At 48.0% G+C, this 21,133-nt stretch overlaps 1 protein-coding gene across 1 annotated transcript; it reads left to right on the forward strand.

Moving 5' to 3' along the window:
• Window positions 1-2,573: 2,573 nt before the first annotated feature.
• On the forward strand, window positions 2,574-3,056 carry LOC129387522 (uncharacterized; the record flags this gene model as incomplete). Its single annotated transcript, XM_055076501.2, has 1 exon — window positions 2,574-3,056. A coding segment is annotated over exon 1 (483 nt), but the record flags the coding sequence as incomplete, so codon positions are not given.
• Window positions 3,057-21,133: the final 18,077 nt, after the last annotated feature.

Raw genomic sequence — 21,133 nt, forward strand, 5'->3', positions numbered from 1 at the left:
ATGCCCGACCCCAACCTTTACAATGCAGGCGCGTCCCGCGCTGAGCGATAATATTTGTTAGACGGTGAAAAGCGCTCGCCCGAAAAATATAAACAAGTACACGTGTCAATATGTAAAGTTACGTGTACTCATGCTATAGATGCGCTGGTGAAATGGTCTGTTTTCTATAGAATTACACCATGAAACAACAAAAGCTATGCCGAAATACCCTTACTGCAGCAAATATACACGTCAAGTGCATCATTCCTTTATTAAAGCAAATAGCTTTCCAGAAGTGTTCGGCAATTCGCCAACATTGGCAGTCATCGTTGATGGTACCTGCGTACTTTCTTCAGTACATACCAGGTCCCTGCATCCCCCAGTTAGGACTATGCAGCCACACTCGCCTGTTATGTTCCTGATGGCGCCCGATGCATATCTCAATTTCATTCTCACGAACAGACACTGCAAATGTGCCAAAAGGACTTCTTCTTGGGCAAGTTGGTGCTTAGATTTCCTAGGTATACTTTGTGGTGCAAAATACATTTCTGGAAAAGGGACAGAAGAAAGGGAGACAGTGAAGCGCCAAACTACCAACTGCTTAATGACAGCCTGAACAAACGTATAGAAGAAAATACAACCTCCGCTCATGCGCAGGGAGCCAAGGTGTGACAGAACAACGTGGTCATGATAACATACTTTGTATGAAGCACATTTCTGCGGAATATAATACGATAGATGTATCGCTGACACAATCAGACCCTTTCTTTTTAATATAAAACGCTTCCAACAACTCCCTTGCAGTTTGGTCCCTACTTCTGCCAAGAATCAATACTCGTTCAAAGCATGGACTACAACGACAGGCTTTACAGTGCGCAGGAAGATGCGCGTTCTCACTCTTGCCGATGCTATTAGCGTGCTCCCTCAGTCTGTCATTAATGCAACGTCCCGTTTGTCCGACGTATGACTTGCCGCAATCTAGGGGTATCTCGTAGACCACCCCTTCAACGCAGTCCCTGAAATGTTTGGCGTGCTGCTTCTGGCAGCCCCGCGGCCCCTCGCATGTGATCCGGGGGCACAATTGAGCTGACTTGTTGGGAGCGGAAAAGACAACCGGAATGCCATATCTGGTAGCAACCTTCTTGAGGTTATGGCTCACACGGTGCACATAAGGTACTACTTCTGGCTTTACTCGCTCCCTTTCCTTCGAGTGCGTTTTCCCACTCGCAGCGGTAGTTTTCAGCTTCTGTAGGAGGGACTCGACCACGGCATTTAAGACAGACTTAGGGTAGCCTGCTTTTTGAAGTCTCTCAAGTTGATGGAAAAAACTCTCCTGCATTACATGCACACATGACTTGCGCAGAGGCGATTCCAGGCAAAGTAAGGCGATTCCACGCTTCACAGTCTTCACCCTTTCTTCTGTCCCTTTTCCAGAAATGTATTTTGCGCCACAAAGTATACCTAGGAAACTGCAAATGTGGTTTGCGAAAACTGATTCGGGGGGGATAACTGACTAAACTAATTCGCGACACCTTTCCCTCGTACCTTGCCTGCATACCCGAAGGGAATTAACGCTACTGTGCTATCACTTGCCCGGAGTTGCGTTCACAAATGCTCTGCGCAATGCGCATTGGCATGATTGAGACTCGCTTGTTACCTTTGTGGATGACCATGAAGTTATCGAACTTTTCATGTGTCTGGCCCCCTCATGAGAACAGACAGTTATCTGTCCTCTATAAGCCCGAGAGGTGTCCGCTGTCTGGTTGTAGAGGTTCAGGCTCCTGACCTCTACAGATGTCTACACAGCAGCCTGTGAAAGCGCCGGACCGTTTAAGGACTCGAGGCTTTATGTGGCAGTCTGTCACCGTATGCAAACGTAGCGCCTCGTTTCCCTTTTTTTCCTTATATGTTGTTTATAACAATTTCATTTCCACGCGTGGGATAGCAAACAAGCTTCACTGGTGAGCTTGATGACTTTTCCTCTTGCGTATCTCTGTCTCTCTCTACCAGTCTCGTGATGTGTTTCAGCATAGACGTGACAGGGTCGTCAACAGAACTTTCTAATACAAGTTCCCAAACGTTCGTTATTCGGTTCTTTAATTTCTGCACAACCAATAACGGACATTCGCATAAGGCAGGATTTGTCTAGAGATTCTCCGATTCACTGCAGGGAGAACTTTCGGCCCTCGGAAAGAGAGAAAGCGAAGCTTCAGCTCCCGCGCGATTTGGTAAGTACGACATCCCAGCGAGCAGGATATGCTATAACACACTGCTGCCGCATAACAGCTAGCCAGTGCAGAGCCACCGGGGTCGGCCGTGAGAGAGCCTGACGCCGGCGGCAGCGCTCACGTCCGAAAGAGAGAGCTACGAGCACAGCGCACGTAAAGGCTGTAAGCGCACGGACACCGGCCGACTGACGGGACGGGGAGCAGCAGCAGAGAAGAGCAACGCCGCCCTCGCCCCCCTTCTTCACTCGCCGCAGGAGCGACGGGTGGCGGCAGCGGCGGCGCGCGGCGCGCGGCGTCGTGCTTTCAACAAGTGCTGCCCTCGGCACAGGACCCGGCGGTCGGTCCAGTCGTCATCGGAGCTCGAGCATGGCCGGTGGCGCTCTCCAGGCGGCCCTCGCCGCCGCGCTACTGCTCGCCGGCTGCGGAGGACGCTGCACCGCAGGCGTCGGCGTCCACGACCGCGGCGCCGGCGGCGCGCCCCCGCCCTCCTCCGCCGCGCTGGACGGGGACGACCAGCGGCAGCTGAAGCTGGACGCCGTGCGGCACCAGATCCTCTCCAAGCTGAGCCTGCGCGAGCGGCCGCCCCAGCACCGGGAGTCCGCGCCGCCGCTGGCCCGCGAACTGGCCCTGGAGGCACTGCGCAGGGTGCACCTGCTGCCCGAACCGCGCGCGCTCGAGGACCAAGGGGCGCCGGACGCGAGGCAGGAGGACGACTACTACGGACGCACGGCCGAGATCATCGCCTTCGCCGAACCCGGTGAGCGTTTTTCGCTATCACCCCCGGCGTCCACCGTCTCCGCATCGTTCATTTCTCTTCCGGGACGCCGTTTCCTTCCGGAAAGAAAAAAAAAAAGGAGAAAGAACTTTCTTACCGGGCGTTCTCCTTTCGACTCGCTCTTCTCCCGCCACTTCTCCAATTTTCCCGGTCGCTCGTACGCGAAAGGTGTCCGCACCGCATCTGCCTCGCTACCGAAGAGTGGTCCTGTGGCCTGTATGATAGCGAGTGGGCGAGGGGAAGGGCTTGCACAGTCTGCGTAACCGCGTTCTCGTTTTATTTGGCCCGCCGCGCCGACGACTCGCCGGTGGTTGAACACGTGCTCCTCCCGCAATGTTCGCGGGCTGTGCGTTTGCCGCGCTGGAAATCACCTTCGGCGTGTCGCGGAAACAACTGGACGCCAATCTCGCGCAACGCGGCGCAATTTATTCCAAGTATATTTTAATTTGCTTCCTTCAGAACATTGCTTTTTCGGCGTGCTTACACTCGGCTACCTGTCAAATGTATCGAAGCTTAGCAAGACACAACACCGATAAAGAGCAGCGTGTCCTCGTTTCGTAATCTAAAGCGCGAATTTATTTATTTATTTTTTGCACGCTGCCGACCAGACTGTTTCAAGCTGGGCAGATAACAAATATATGTGCATCGTAAACAAACAAACAAACAAAGCTGGTAGCATGAAAAAAAATAACAGGAATTGTCGCGATCTTTTCGTACACTGCGTCCCGAGGTCCATCTAGGTTATTCAAATCGAATACAGTACACGGAAAGAAGGAAAAAAAATTATTAGTTCCGTCAAAATACGGGCGTGGGAAAGCGAATTCGGTATAATATCGCGCACGTTTCCTAGTGAAACAGCAAATGTACGATGTGGGATCAATAGCAAGGGAGTAAGCTCAAAAAAAGTTCCAGCGACGTTTTCTTCTTCTCCATGGAACCCTTCGGATATAATGTATTACCTTTTCTTCTTTTATCACGCAACTTTTTTTTTTATCTTGCGCAGTTTAGGCACTTTCGCAAATTTCTAGGTGTGGGCGTGTTCAAATGGCTGCAGGCTGAGTGCCGTTAAACCGAGTTGGCGCCGCTCTCGGCGTTGCGGCTACTCAGGCTGCGTGTGTCCCGTTTAGCGATCCCCGTTTCGGACGTTTGCTTCAAGCTCGGACGGTAACTCTCGCCGACGTATTAGATGGATTGCGTTGGTACAAGAAATCGCGATAACTTGCGGGCTCGATATGTTGCGTAAAATGTTAGCGTACGCGGCTGCGTGGGCGAGATAATCAATTCGGCGGCGCCAAACTGCGGTGAACGCAGCTTCTAGAGCGTTCGTGAATCTCGGCGTAATTTACTAAATTCGATAACAGTGACCGTATTATTATAATTATTTAAATGAAAATAAAACAGAGAGATGTAATTCACATGAAATGGCGACAGTTACTGCCTTTCGTATGGTAGTAGCAATAATCCCCCCCCCCCCCATTATGAAAATATACTGAAATAAAAGACTGGCATTGCTGTTAGCCACCTGAGTGTAATTAGGAGGGAACAGTTTAGTTTAGTGCATGCTGTGGAAGTATTCTTTTGCCGCCAATCATTTGAGAAAGAAAAAAGAAAGTGGCAGCTAGGCTCGAAACCTTGTATCTCAGTGCTGGAAGGCCAGTTAATCGGTGACGTACTTCCGTCGTCACCTGATGCATTACGATGAGTAACTCCTTGATGGTGTCAATGATATTTGCCACGCTAACGTAGGAGCTATACTCTCAAACCTTCGTAGAATTTCGGCAGGCATTGTTTTTGCTTCTATCTTCTCGTCCCGAAGACCACTGTGAAATGTCCCGCGAAACTTGTGAGCTTACAAAACTGAACCAACACATGTCCGCAAATTTTCCTTGGACGTGATATTGTGGCAAAGCATTGCCTTCTGAGTGAACTCGTGTTGTAACGGCAACCTTTGATCCAGAAGTAAATACCTTGCACTTGGATTTCCATCAGGATTACCCCCGCCCGTAGCAACGTCGCCACCCCCACAATTACGATTTTCTTAGGCATAAAATTATTCCATAGTAAATGCATCAGGCTGAAAAGGATTAATACCGCAAATTGAGGTGACCGGAGTATGATTGGTGTGATTACATTTTCTTTTTTTTTTTCCTACTGCTGGACATATTAAGATGGGCGGGCTTTAGTTCGAAAGTTCGCAGTTCTTGGGGGTAAGTGGAACGGTTGGACTAATATATGTGTTTATTTGTATGTATACGAGGTGAGAGGGCATATATAGCTACAAAACATAGATACCAAACAAAGAAAACGAAGAAAGAAAACGAACAGGTATTCTTTCTGCATTCCTTGCTTGTTCTGTCTTCTATATTTTTTCATCGTTGCCTTTACACTTGTGAAATATATCCAGACGTTTTTTATGCCCATTCTTTAACGGCTAAAATTTCACAGTTACGCGAAAAAGAAAAGTCACAAAATTACATAAAACACACATGCACAACAGTATCAGTTACCTTTCCAGAGAAAAGACTGCGAATGGACAAAATTACAGTTAATCTATCAAAATACGGCTATTAATTTTTTTTTTAATTGCGTGAATTACGCTTAGCATTTGTATAAAAAATTGGAAAGTGCTCATTATCGCTCTACGCGAGCAGCCGGAGCCGATGCTTCGAAGCATCCCGTGTCAAGGTTGGTCCTCAGTTTGCCCTCATTATGCAGTCAAAAGCGAGTAGTAGGCCGAAATAACTTCCCCCCCTTGATTAATGGACACGTTCAGGGAGCCTGGGCAACTCTCTTCAGCCGTCTTGCGGACCGCCACCAGCTTTCTGGATCATTATAGAGGACCGTGTGGCTCACTGACCGTTCGCCTACGTCACGCCTGCACCGGAGCATGCGAGGGTAATGTTTACGCTCGTTTGACCGCAAATTATGACGTTCGACAGAAAGCGTTTCTAATTATTGGCCGTTCAAAACCTCCTTCGCCCTCCGCATTCCCCCCTTTCGCTAAAGGAAAGGAGTGCGGCACCGCATTGTAAAGGGCTCAGGATCGATTTTCTTCACCAGGGGGCCGTTCAATGCGAACCCGAATGTGCACGGGCGTGAAGCATTTCGGCACCATCGGAATGCGACCACCGGAACGGCACACCATCCCGCGATCTTTGCTCTTAGCTGTCGGACGCCGTAGCTGCCGGCCCAGGACGGCATATGACGTGCCGGATATATTTCAAAGCGTGGGTAAAATTACAGTTAATCTATCAAAATATGGCTATTAATCTTTATTTAATTGTGTAAATTACGCTTAGCGTTTGTATAAAAAATTCGAAACTGCTCATTATCGCTCTACGCGAGCAGCTGGGGCCGATGCTTCGACGCACCCCGTGTCAAGGGGAGAGAACACGGGATTGCCTTAGATAACGGCTTAACAGCTTCAACATAACAAGGAGGTTCGTCAACGGAGATCTCAGATGCGGCTTCATTCGACGGCTTGGCGGAAATGTAAGAACAGAAGTTGCAGCGTTTAGGTCATTGAAGTTTATATGTCTGCGCTTGTCCCACTTTCCAGATGATGCATATCAAGTTGACGTGCGTGCATACATACATACATACATACATACATACATACATACATACATACACACACACATACATACATACATACATACATACATACATACATACATACATACATACATACATACATACATACATACAACCCATCTGTTTATTTTTTATTGCAGAAGCGATAATCAACTGTGGCCGATTCACTGCAGACACCATGTACTGCTCGCTCTAAAAGAAATGAACAGCATAGTGCTGGAAGGCGCTATTTGCGAACTACAGTCAGAAAACTTTTTCGCATGAAATGTCTCAATGTGGTTTTGTTGAGAAAAGTACAAATAACAGATGAAAAAACAAGAAGAACAGCAATATAGCCGTGCCTTGAACTCTTCTTGAGAAGAATGCTATAATTACTTCGTAAATTCTAAATTTGCTCCTTCTCGAATATTCACATACAAAGTCGCTAGAGGGAAGTGTGTGACGACGAAAGCCAAAGAAAACTGTCGGCACCTTTTCGTAGCGATTGGCGATTACTTGGTAGCGTCTAGCAGAATGGGCGTTGTCTTCGTAGAAATTTAGGTTATTCTCCGAATGCTTGGTGTCGACAGTGTGTACATAAACTGTCATATACTGAACGGAACTGTTACACCAGTACTCTGAAGTACACATTAGCGAAATTGTCCTTACCAGACAATGTTCTGCTCGATGTTACGAAAAATAGAGAGATACAGACACTGCAACAAAGTAACAAACAAGCAAGCAAGAAAAAAGAAAACAAAGTGCTGGCGTGGCTAGCGTACTTAAGTAAGCGGCTGTAAAAAGCCCGATCTTCCTTTTTTTTTCCCCTGCATTGTTAGCATAATAAGTAAAACCAAAAAGAACGACAACCGAGTGAGCAAACCACCAATAAAGCTTGCGACTCCTTCCTGCTGGGGGCTGAAGGCGAAAGGCTGTAAACTTGAGCAGCTCAACCTTGCGGTCGAGGAGGAAACAAAAACAGAAATGAAGAAAACGAAAGAAAAGGAAAGGATGAAAGATAACGGAAGTCCCAGGGGGGGTCTTTGCGTGCTGTGACAGTACGACGCCGAGGCAAGTGTATCGTGAGTCAGTCCCTAAACTCGCAATATAGACGCCCGTCTACCTGCTGCCAATCGGCCGGCGGTGTTCCCGGCATCTCGTATGACCCCATTCACTGACGTGGTTGCGCGCACCGTAGCAAAAGGAGACGTCGCGAAAATGTCGTTCGAAAATGTCGCTTATTGTAAAGTCAGCGATTTCGTCTTTGTCGGGCAATGTGGTCTCACCGTCGCCGACCAACGCGAAGCGGGACGGGAATAGAAAAAAAAAGAAAATTGATGCAAGAATTCACCAGTGGTCGAAGTGCTCAGAAGAGATAAGGAAGGGAAGCGAGAAAGGGAGGGAGGAGGAAAGCGATGGAAAATACGAAAGAAAGAAAGAGCAAAGTTACCGTCAGGAATAGAAGCTAGTGAGGTGTATCATGGAGAGGGGGGGGGGAAGGAGAGTGCCAGGGGGTCGACCTTGTTTTCGTTCGCAGATTACGGTAAAGTTAAACCATGAAAAGCACGCCTCGTACCCCTTCCCCACCTTGCGGGAAGCAGAAATAGTTCACCCGCGTTTTCTTTTTATTTGATGTATTTATTATTATTATTTTTTTTTCGTGAACACACTCCGGCGGCGCTTGCCACGCTTTTACGCTGCCGGCCTGCAAGCGACTGTAACCGCGACTTATCCGCACGAGAGAGAAAGAAGCGCGCATCAGGCGACGTCCGTGCGGGCTGTGTATACGAGCCTCTCGCAGCTATATCGCGTTACGCGGAGAGAGAAAAAAGAGAAAAGAAAAAGATAGAAAAAAAGAAGGAAAGAAAGGCAAATGGAAAAGAAAACGAAGGAAAATAAAACGGGAAGAGGGGTAAGAAAAAAGAAAAGACAGGTAAAAGGAAACAAAAGAAATAGTGGGCGTCAGGGCGATTCGAAGCGCGCTGTTTCGTCCCTTCTACGGTATCACAAAAGGCGTTAAGTTGCACGCACGCGCAATCCGTCCGGGCGCCTCGGGCGTGCCCACGCTTATATGCGCGATCGCGTGCTGAGCGGATCGTCAGCACGCGCCGTGTCCCGTTCAGCCACTCGGCGAGGAAAGCAGAGACCGACCAAGCTCAAGGGCAGAGCGACGCCGTTTCTCCCGCGCTTTTTTTATTTTTTTCGCGCGCTGCGTTTGACGCCGTTGTGGCGGGGTTTACGCGCCGAGGTCCCTCCTTTCGTTTTCACACTAGTCGTCGTTGTTTTCGTTCGTGTAACCCTTTTAACGAAGGCCGGTTAATCGCTCGGCGTACTGCGCGTTTTCATTCTTTTTGCTGCGACAGCCGCTGGAAGATCGAAGCTATGCTCCGTTCCATACGTAGCAGTCAACGCTGTGGAGGCTAGAGAGACTTCTTGCACTGGCTTCGTCCGCTGTTGGATATAGTTCGACGTTTTTCTTTATATAGGCTCGGTATTGAATGAAACAAGTTTTAATCCTTAAAACGCTGTTGCATACGGCTGCTGATGCGCTGTTTTAGATCATTTTATATATATATTTTTTTGTTCTTTGCGGGTTTTTTTATTTGCAACCCGTCGCCAGGAGCCTGACGTGCTTGCTCGCGCCAGCGAACGCTCTTGGTGCGCAGTGAAACATGGACGGAACGCCCAGCGAAGCATAGAGGGCGGAGCGATAAATTTTCTTGACCGAACTTCTTGCGTAGCTTCGACAGCGTTGACTGCTTGCTATGCATGGAACGGAGTATAGGTTCGCCAAGTCGTTCGGTCCTTTCCGTCACGCCTTCGTCGGGCAACTTCCTCACCCTCAGCTTCTTCCTCGCTATGTTGTTGTTGCTGTTGTGGGGTTTACTTGAGATAATTTGCGAATAAGGCGGAAAAAAAAAAGCAAAGCTTTGCTCGCCGCCGTCACTGGGGATGAGCAGTTTTTTTGTTTGTATGCTTGTTTATTAACCTGCAGTATTATATATGGGAAGTTCGGAAGTATCTTGACGCAGCTCAAAAAAAGAAAGAAAGAGTTACACGAGAGAGAAATATAAATATCAATAAAAAAATTTAATAATAAGGAAGAGCGCTCGCAACCGCTTAGACTGAAACAAACACACTGCATACACTTTATATATATATATATATATATATATATATATATATATATATATATATATATATATATATATATATATATATATATATATATATATATTTGGATCGTCGTCACTTTTTGTCACGTCTCTCTCATGTTGACTGGCTAAGCTGCAGCTTGCAGAACGCCCGTCGCTCCAATGACGCGTCGCACTAACGTCGTGCAAGATCGAAAGTATGCTCGAAAATGGTCGATTCAGAGTGCAGCCCCAGATCCACTAGCAGAAATTTTATCTTTTTCTTTTCACCACGGTACCCAAGAACATGTCCATACTAATCGACTGTATGTGTATTCGCTGTACTGACGAATAAGGTACGAACCCAACAATTCTAACCAAATCACTTCCTGAAAACCAAATGGAAAAAAGAAACGGTAATAACAATAAGCCCTCTTTGCATTAAACTCCGCAGAAGTAAGCGCTTGCGTTTCCTGTTTACTTGCCGTTTTCCCGTCAACTCGGTGCTGCCTGCCACCACATGGATTCATACCAACTGGCCTGATAAGATTGCCTGATTACGCCATGTATGACGGTAGAAAAGTTGCGGTGCACCGCTTACCCACACATTTGCCTCTTTCGCAATAGCGAGACACCGCTGCGAAAACTGCATCGCACTCGGAACGGAAAGCAGGGTTCATCGAGAGGGAGCAAGGGGGGGGGGGGGGGGGTCGTGTCGAGATGCATGGCCACAACATTGAGGGTCATTATCGCTCGCGGCGTAGGCGTGTCTTTCAATTTCGTTCGTTTTATTAGCTCGATATACGTAGCGGCGAAGGAGAAATTCAACGCAATGCGGTTCCTTAACCTTGGCATATCTTTGAAAAGGGCCGGTCGTTCACTTTCACAGCATTCTTGTATAATGATAAATGAACGAATGAATGAATGAATGAATGAACGTCCCAGAAAAGTCAGCTTCTCACACTTTAGAGCACGGTATCATGCAGTGGAACCTCGAGTGTATAAACCTATGCCCACTGTTTTTCATACTAAAGATGTTGGAGGGAAATACGGTGCCTGAACATATACGTGTGTCATTACAGAGACCAGCTCTCAATAGTGACCTAATATTGTCATCTGAAATTCGCTGCGTGGCAATGACTATCCTCATTTACCCTCTGATTTCGACCACCACATAGTTTTTAGATCATAATAAAATACTATTTAATATAGGTATGTGAAATAGTGACAATCACTATAGTGGTGGGTGTCACTGCACAAGATCCACACAGATTTATAGCGATGCGCAAGCTCAGAAGTGCCAATTTATTTATGCGGTCGAAATTACATAAGAGAATACCCTGTGATTTATCATGGGTTATTTATTGCATGCGCATAGCTCTGGTGGTTAAACAGCGACCGAAAGGAAGTGCTCAGAATTTTTATTTTAGCGACTACAAACATGCACGTCACCAGGCCACTGTAGCATGACTGGCGTGTGTTTCTGTCTGCATTTTCTTCCGTCTTTTCTTCCATCCATCTTTCTTTCTTTCTATCTATCTATCTATCTATCTATCTATCTATCTATCTATCTATCTATCTATCTATCTATCTATCTATCTATCTATCTATCTATCTATCTATCTATCTATCTATCTATCTATCTATTCATTCTGCCTTTGATTTTGCTGTTGGACGCTTCTTTTGCCGGTGTGCTACCTGCTCTCCCCATTCCGCCTTCTTGCAACGTAACAAAAATGCCGACGTCAGCTCCCATGCTGGCAACGCATCGCGTGCATTATTGCTGTCTGATCGTGAGCAGCAGCAGCAGCCGCCGCCGCGCTTACGGCGCGCGGGACACTGACCCGGCGGAAGCAAACGCGACGGCGCGCGTAGTGTAGTGCACGCTTTATTACCTGCGCCGTGAAGACGAACGATTCCCGCCGCCAGCTCTCGTCTCGCCGAATTACGTGCAGCGCGGCCGAAGCCACGAGTGTGTCAGTAGGGCCTGTCTGCTCGTCACGCAGGGCGTGACTCTGCACGGGTCCAGCGACGAGACGGCGTCAGATGTGCCGCTGTGGCAGTGCGAACGCTATGACTGGTGCATCTGTATAGAGTGAGCGTCCTTGAGACGAGAGAGGGAGAGAAAAAAAGAACACGATGAATGCAAACGATGTCCGTGTAAAGCCTAAATGCGAAGTGGCGTGCGAAGCTCGTCGTCTCTTGTCTATTTTGGGCCTACCGCGCGTCCGGGTTCGGTCGCGGCAGACGTTGCACGGAACTATAGCGAGGCCACGCGTATGGCGCGGCGAAGTTGCCAGCGAAAAGACGCTGAGCGACTCTCGGCCGCGCTTACAAGGCCAGCAGGGTCGCTGCGCCAGCATAGTTATCGGGTCAAGTGCTCTGGGGAAATTTATGCGCAGATACTCGCAGAGTATTAATAACATAGCTGCTTCTATATGCGACTTATCGACTTTTACTATACGTAGAAAAAGAAAAGGAGGAGGAACCTAACGGCAGCTTTACTTCATGTTTCCTCTGTGACTTTCGCAATGGAGGCCAAGGGCGCGCGTCTGCGATAAACATGATGTGTTTATCAACGCGGTAATTAGGCAGACTCCGCTGACGAGCCTTACCGCGTTTGCTTCGTTGTAAAGGGTACATTTGTTGTGCCGAACGAGAACGAGGTATACAGGAACGGCGCGCGGACATTGTGAGTAAAGAGAAAACTAAACTTACGCGGCATTGTTGTGCTTTGGTACCTATAGCACACGGAGCACTCCCGCCTGGATGCGACAACTTTCCTGCCGCTCACAGGCCTCGCTGACCAATTCAGCCGCCGTGCATTGGAAATCTCAAATGGCCGCAAGGTCGTTGTTCATGCTTAGCACCTCCTGCACGGTGTACATCAGGGATGACAAACGTCTACACCCACTAGGCTGTTCTCATTGCAATAGAACGTGCTGCTTGGCTAGTTGAGCGCTTACTTGTAGATTTAACAGGCGTTTAATACACGTATACCAGATATAGACAACAGCTAAAGTGTTTGTTGCGTGTCTGTCTTCCTCTCGTCCCGTTCAAGGATAAAACACAGCGGACAACAACTTCGGTCAATCGAAAGACTCGCCAGTAGCTGACCCGCGCGGGGTCGATTGCGACGATCTTTAAGAACCTTTATTGCAATCGCGTGCGCGCGGGCCGCTACGAGCGGTAGGACGCGGCCACAGTGGCGTATATATGGATTGGTGTTTGAGCTGATTCGTGCTGTGCTTGTTTTACATCAAGGGGATAAGGGGCCGCAATGCTGAACGAAGTAGCAAAAATGGTGACGTTAGCACGTGCAAAGAAGCGTGTCATATGCGATGAGTGGATTTATCGCACAGTATGTATATAAATATATATACGAAGACGGTCTACCTTTTCTCTATGCAGTAGACAAACTTTCATTGACCAGAGGGAGGAGGAGGATAAATAGATGGAAAGACAGAGATGTTAGCCAGTTCTCAGACCGGCTGGCTATGCTGTGCTAGGGAAAGGGGGTAAGGGGAATAAAATATAATAGAAAAGAGATGTATTCTTCTTTCCTTTTTCGCTTTTAATTTTGCTCTTCGTTGACCAAGCTCTCAGCTCTCAAGAAGCCAAGTAGGCAGCTCGGAAAGACCGACGAATTGACTCTCCGTAAACGCCACCGTGGTAGCCATGGTCAATTGGACTTGATACGATGTCGTGAGCGGAAAATGGTTTCCTGTTCTGTTCTATTATGTATACATGGTTTGCTGTGGAGAGAGAGAGAGAGAGAAGTTAAAAAATAACACGCATACATGCAATACAGAACTGTTTCTTTGGGCACTGTCACGCAGTCTGCGAACGCGTTCCTAGTGTTACACAGTGGCACCGTGCCACCCTACGTCACACAGTGTGCAGTCACAATTTGTCACAAAGTCCGGTGTCTTTTAAACAAAGCAGCAGTGCCTTCATAGCGGCTCGCACTGATGATCGCGTAGGCCGATTTCCAAGGATCTTGTCTTCCGTTATTAGGCGCTATGGAGAGATTGAGATAGAGAGTGCCTCGGCTACTCTGTTTCGCTGGATTATACAGCAAAAGATACAGAAATACATACCAATAAAATAAATAAATAACTGAAAGGGGGAACGAAGGCGATGAAACTAATAAGCATAACAGCGCCAGAACGGACAATTCACCTTGCGTGCGTCCGTGCCACTAAACTAATGATGCACTTGTCCCTTTACAGTTCTGTTTGTAGTTCTAATCCACTGGCTCGACGGTCCTTCAAGTAGACAAAGTAGACGGTAGGACCAAACGCGCAGTTCAGTTCAAGCTGCGTCCGCATTTCCAGATCGTTAAGTACATCAACTAATGCACGACTGCGCAGGACCGCTACTTATCACAAGCGCTGATCTAACGCTGCGTCCGCTCCTTCTCCTTGACTTCAGCAGCGGGATGAGCATTGGGACCGGGTGAACGCGGTACTATGCTCAGTCTATAGGTGCGGTACTGGAATGCCGAACCAGGTGGTGGTGCGCGAGCCTCCCTGCCTTCCGTTCGTCGGCACGCGACGTAGGCGTGGAAGAAGCGACTTAACCAACGGCCTCCCGCTGCGCCGAAGGCGGCGGATGGTCGTGTACGCAGGGTGCGGCCGCCGCACCTCACGCGGAGTTGATCAGTCGGAGTTGAGGCGAAAAGATAGGCGCGCGGTTAGAACAGAAATCGCCCGCACCAGCTGCGAGACTAGTCGTTACAAAGATGATACAACGCCCGCCCGTATGTTGGTGTAGTCTAAAAACGGTGGAGCACTTGTTACTCGAAGGCCTCGCTTAACTCGGCGAGAGATTCGGTCTTGAGCGCCAGACGGACACGATTTCTCACGCTCCCGCTAACGTTACGTCCAATGCCCTGCCCTTCGAAACGGCGGCGGGTCTCGGATTCACTTTTTCACGTACCTTCCGGAAATCGGTGGCCTTATCGGAAGGATTTAGCTTTGGTAGGTTTAGTTCGTGGTGCGAGAAAAGCCCGAGTTTTTCGCCATCGTCTCACTTATAAATATCGTGGCGCCATTTGCTCGCACATTTTCCCCACTCCTTTCCAGTCTCCTCCGGAATATTTAAATGGAACACCTTTGATGCAGTGCGAAACGTGACACGGACACAAGAAGGCACATGTAGAAAGAGATAGTACACAGCGCTACTAGCAACAACAACGTTTGTTCTCAAAACCAGACCGCTTATATATCACGTGCGCCACAGCAGACACAAATCACGTGGAAGCACCAAGAAACATGCGCGATGAAAGTCACTCTATCCGAACCACATCTCTGACCCGCAATAGCCTGCCGAAATAATGTGTCGCCTCTGACACAGGAAATCTAGCTCCCTAGGAGACAACGCCATTGACGGTCTGCTAATGTAGAGATCTCCAAGTGGGCCGATATGCTCTGCCTCAACAACTAATCGGGTGATCTCTTCTTTATATAGACCAACAATGACGGTTTTATCAAGCAAAGGTCGGCAAGGACATGCTTGTGTATGGGGGGGTGTGAAAAACTCATCAGGTGGCAGGTTGTTTTTTTTTTTTTTTTTTTTTATTGTGCTCTCTCAACCGCTCATTTAAGCACCTACCGGTTTGGCCTACGTATTGTCTCCCACAGGAGAGAGCGGAATACGATAAATCACAAATGCCTTGCAATCAACAAACTTGTTCTTATGCTTAGAACAAAAAAAGTTGACTGCACAAAATGCATAGAAACAACACGAAGCCATACAAAAGAAACCCGTACGGGTTTCTCAGAGAACAAGTTTCGCATTTGAAGAAGAAATCTGTCCTGTCCAGGCGGAATCGAACCCGGGATCAACGTCTTTCCGGGTCAAACGCTCTACCACCTGAGCTAACTATGGGAGCTACAAAGAAAACCCATATGGTTTTCACATTACAGCTTCGTTTTCTTCAGTTCCTGTTTGTGTCCTACGTGTTAGCACACCTGCTCTTTATGAATAACACGAGTAAGAAATGTTGTCAATAAGCACCATATATCGCCGGCTTCTTCACAACCCTGAATTGTTAAATGAGTCAAGGATGATGACCGGCGAAGTGAAACATTCTAGCTATTTCACAGTTCGCAGCCAAACACGTGCCAGTCAACTTTGCAATTTGAAAATGTAAGATGAGGAGGAAAGCGGGACGGGAGGGGGGTAATATACAGGGTGTTTCAGCGAACACTTTCAAACATTTCTATATAATGCCTATGGCAGTTACCACAACTCTAGTCCATAAGCTGGTCTACTCTAATAAGCGTACATTACTTGCCCCAAAAAACTTAAATGCATAATTGACCAATTAACAATAATTCGCTAATTACGATTTTAAATAATGTCCTTACGGCTCATATTGCAATTTACAAATAGTAGGGGCTGAAACTACAAGGCGTGTCCCCTTGATAAGAATTGTTTGGATGACACCATTTACGAGATATGTGCCGTCAAACCTTCAGCAGACATGCACTGTCGTTCCGCTTACGGTCTTAACAAAATGGCGTTTTATGCATCGAAGGACAAAGGTAACTGGAACGCCAATGCATGTCTTCGCAAAGTGGTGGCTGATGCGACTTTCATACCAGAAGGCGGTGAACCTGCTACGGAAATTTCTGCGGTCAATCGACCTCCTTGAACGACTGTGACACTCCTGCGCTCCTTTGTGTGTGTTTCAATTTTTTTCTTTCCCCTCTCCCACTCTTTTCATGTGTGTGAATTTTTTTAAAGATCTTTCTGTTTCCCCTTACCCATTCCGTAGTGCAGGGTAACAAACTGGATATCTATCTTCCGGTTAACCTCCCTGCCTTTCTCATCTCTTTTATTTCTCTCCCTCTCTCTCCGCAAAGTTCGGGAAATAATATCTTGAAACTGGGGTCAACCTGTGAATTCGTTCCAAATGGATACGCCTCGAGAACTACCCGGCTAGGATTTGTAAATTGCAATATGTGCCATAATATAGTTAGTTAAAAACTCGATTAGTGTATGTTTCTTACTTAATCAATTATGCGTTTCAGTTTTTTGCGCAAGTAATGTCCGCCTCTTCGAGCAGACCAGCATGTGGGCTAGAATTATGCTTTCTGCCACAGGCAATTAAAAAAAAATGAAAGTGCTCACTGAAACAACCGGTTTATCGCATTCCTCAAAGTCCGACATATGGGGAAGAAGAGCAACGAACAGGGAGATAGGATAGAAAAAGTTGGCTGCGGCTTAGCTCAGCTAACCCTGAATGTGCAAAGCGAAAGCTTGGTTTAGCCTGTTTTGGTTTAACTTGGTTAACCTTTCATTTAGCTGTAATTGTTATACTTAGGTATACAACCACCGTTAAGCCAGGTATGACGGCTGTGCCTAGGTCGATGGCTAGACGTGACTGTGATTAGGCTTGGGTAGAGACGCATTGTTCGGCGGTGCGACGCCTGTTGGGCCACAGGGAAAGCGCAAGTGCTAGACATGCAAAGAGACGCCGCAAACATGCGCAGCGTCGAAGCACAACGCATCTCGCAGCTCGAACGCCTGTCGACCACCACGACGGGAAGGTACATTATGATCACGCTCGGCATAACGTACCACAACTAGCACGGCCAGAAAAGGCAAATCCCCAACAAAATCAGAGACACCATTACGGTGGCAACCATCCTAAGGAACGTGCACCCCGATTACAACCGAGGTAGAAGAAAGGCAAGAGCCGAGGCTCTGCTCCGTTCATTCGGCAGGGAGCGAAATGCGCACTTCGTCGACGCAGCCGAATATCCGAACGGCCAAAAATACACCGCCGTAGTCATAGACGCAGAGTCTAAAATCAGAACCACATACAGTGTATACACCAAACACTCGGAAATAGCGGAGGAAGTAGCGATTGCGCTGGCCCTCACAGAACAGGAATACGAAGTCGTACTAAGTGACTCCCAAACGGCAGTAAAAAATTACGCCAAAGGTCGAATTTCCAAGGAAGCCCTGTCCATTCTGGCCAAATCGGGCAGATCCAAAACCGCGAGCTCGAGGATCATATGGTTCTCCGCGCACGTCAGCACGGAAGGCGACGCGCTCCCGAAGAGACGGCGCACCGGACGGCGCGAGACATGACCCGCCGCGCCGAACAGGGCAACGCCTCTCGCACGATAGCGAACGCTTCTCGTGCAGAACGGGACAGGCTCACCAGATACAACGGCATAACCAGTGCATATTTAAACGCCAGGAGTATATACCCACCGCCGAGTCCCAAATTGAACAGCAGGCAGGCCGTCGCCTGGAGACAACTCCAGACGAACACGTTCCCTAATCCATTCCGTCTGAAACGTATCTTGCCAGATAAGCATCAGGACGACACGTGCAAATTGTGCCAGGAAGGACCAGCAACACTCAAACACATGTTGTGGGAGTGCAATGCAGTTATAGGAGGGATGGCAGTTACTCCGGAGACCTTGTCGTCGAGGTGGGCCGCCGCTCTGCGCAGCTCAGACCTCGGAATCCAGAGGTGGGCAGTCCAGCAAGCCCATGAGGCGGCGTTGAGGCAGGGCCTTGACTTTCCCCCGTGGGAGACCTGAGCCCGGGTCGCGTTAAACTTTGTCAGACGTACAAGAAAGTTGTATCCATCCATCCACCGAAACACAAAGCGACAGGGCGCGAACGCGGTCGCTACATTGACCTCGACGGTGCGACGCCTGTTGTATTCCGGACCCTCTCCAGTGAAGCAGCTTGCGAGGCGATATCCGCGGGGTGGTCAGACGCCACTTGGCGACGATGGCTCAAAGCCTCCCGCTCCCGCGCAATGCTCAAAGACGTCCTCGCTCTCATTCATGGCGAAGCTCGCACTGATCAGACGAGCGCGGCGCTCCTCTTAGCCAGGCGCGCGGCGAGTCACGTGGTCAGGCGGCGACCAAGCTGCGGAGAGCGCATGCGCCAAGCCGGCGGCGGCGGCGAAGTGAGTCACGTGATGTGTTACCAAGGGTACGGTACAGCTGCGGTCAAATGAAGGTCAAATTGCTGGCGATGGCGAAAATCCGCTCGACGTGGTTAGTAAAGCTTTCGCTTCAGAAGTATATTTACAGCTATATATACACATTTCGCGTCTAAGTAAAGCGTACGCCTTAGCTCGCGTGCTATCCACATCGCCATGTCTCGCTTGCAGAGCAGTCAGGCCATGGGAACCCGGATTATAGGTCACCTACCATCATCCGCCATTCATACAAAAATCTAGAGCTGTGCAGAAGCCTGCGACATACTGTACTCCTTACTGTCAACACTGGCCATCCAAAATAAATAAATAAATAAATAAATAAATAAATCAGGCCGACACAGATACAGGAACGTCTTTGAGAGCGCCATCGCAAAATTATCTTTCCTCGGTTTACTTCCGTTCGTACATTTTATTCGTAAAGTATACGCCATCGAATCAGACTGGTACCGTCGCACGATCGTACGTACCGTGGACACGAAAACATCTTGCTTGTCCGCCGTTGTCCTTGGCTTCTTCGTTTTGCGCGTTTAAAGATGATTCGCAGCCTCTGTCGTTGCCGAGGGCTAATGCTTTCAGTAACAAGAGTTCGCGCTTGCTTGGCTTTCTGAGGTTGTACGCTTGGGCCGTCGGTTGTGCAGCTTGTTGACGCCGTAACGGCACCTTCGCCCCATACTTAAGGCACGCGGTACGTAACTGAATTGCTTGCGATGTGCATTCCCTGCGGGGAGAAGCCGCTCGCGCGCCACATCTTATGCGTGCTTGCATCATGCGCTCTTCTGAAACGCCAGTGGGGATTGGCCCATTCCGATCGAGGGAGTGCGCCATAGATTACGAGTCGGAGTTAGACCATAGATCATACGGTGGGCTCAGACCAACATAGTATGCATAGAATGATAACTCTTCGTTGCGTAGGAAAGGAATGGCCCGTAGGCCTTAAACAACAAGGGAAGTGATAGGAATCACGTTGCTGGAAGGCAGCAGCATGATGCCTATAAATATAATCTTTATACTGTCTACACGTGTGTGCGAGGGCGCGTGCGCGTGCGTGTTTCAGTACACGGCCTATTTAGAATGCAGAACCATATCGCTTCGCGTGCTTGTGTGAATTTCCATTTCCCTTTAAACTGGAATGTTGCCGAATTCAGGGGTAGTAGCATGAGAGAGAGAGAGAGACAGAGGATGATTTCAAAGCTGCCGTCGTTTCCTTGACGACCTCGCGGGTCACAGATGCGGCTCGGGAGCAACCCGCGACGTGTTATTCCAGCTCGCGTGCGAACACATTTGCGTGATCGACCGTCCTTGAGTCAGCGAAGCATGAGCGCGTGCACTTCATATCCAATCCAAAACGCCAACTCTTGTCGGCCTTCGAGCGCTGCTGTCCCGGCCTCATTGCCGGACGAAGGGGAACCTATCAGTTCTCTTCGGCGGGCACCGTCTCCATATTGTAGAACCCAGATAGATAGATAGATAGATAGATAGATAGATAGATAGATAGATAGATAGATAGATAGATAGATAGATAGATAGATAGATAGATAGATAGATAGATAGATAGATAGATAGATAGATAGATAGATAGATAGATAGATAGATAGATAGATAGATAGATAGATAGATAGATAGATAGATAGATAGATAGATAGATAGATAGATAGATAGATAGATAGATAGATAGATAGATAGATTGTAACCCATTCAGTCACGGTGCACACTTGCGTACGCGAACGCTTTCTTTTTACCACTTCTGTCCAGTGGCGGCCTCCTTGCCGTTTTCTGTAGGGTAAATTGCACCCCCGTGTACTCAATGTGGCTTCGTTTCAGTTCACTGCGGTGATCACTGCTACGTGTGACCGCTTTGTTGAAGGCACTGTACCTTGTTTGTTGGCGTGTTTGACGTGCGCCTTTCCACTAGCGATTGGGAATGAATAGCTTTTTTTTTCACTTTCTTCTAATGCTTGCACCCAATGACTAACTTGCTCATGTGATTTGAACCTGTCAGTTAACTCTTTTTATTAAAAAAGCTGTACATGAATGATTGTGCACTAAATTGATATTTATTTACTCTGTAAGTATACGTAATGACTAGAAGATCTGTAAAAAGCATCATAATACGTTCTCTTGACTTTACTTCGGCGTAGTCCGACCGCAGCGCTTTGAAACAAATTTGGTACATCATATCGGTAGTCCTTCGTAATCTGTGACTGAAGTAGTTATAAAAGAAAAACTGGGAGTACGGCCTCAACTACTATGTTTTAGCCAGCTACTAAGCATTGGGATAATGGGGTGGAGAGAGAAGAGCGGTTATGAAAAGAAGAAAGAACGTGCTGCCAAAGCGGAGATGATTATGATAAAGAGAAAAAGTAAATGTGCATGAATACAAAAAAAAAAAGGAGGGGGGGGGGGGGGCGATATAAACACTTACTATAGTCGCTTATTCAGTTCACTTTCTTTCAGAAAATGCCAC

Source organism: Dermacentor andersoni, chromosome 2 (genome assembly GCF_023375885.2).
Source record: "Dermacentor andersoni chromosome 2, qqDerAnde1_hic_scaffold, whole genome shotgun sequence".
Taxonomy (NCBI): Eukaryota; Metazoa; Arthropoda; class Arachnida; order Ixodida; family Ixodidae; genus Dermacentor; species Dermacentor andersoni.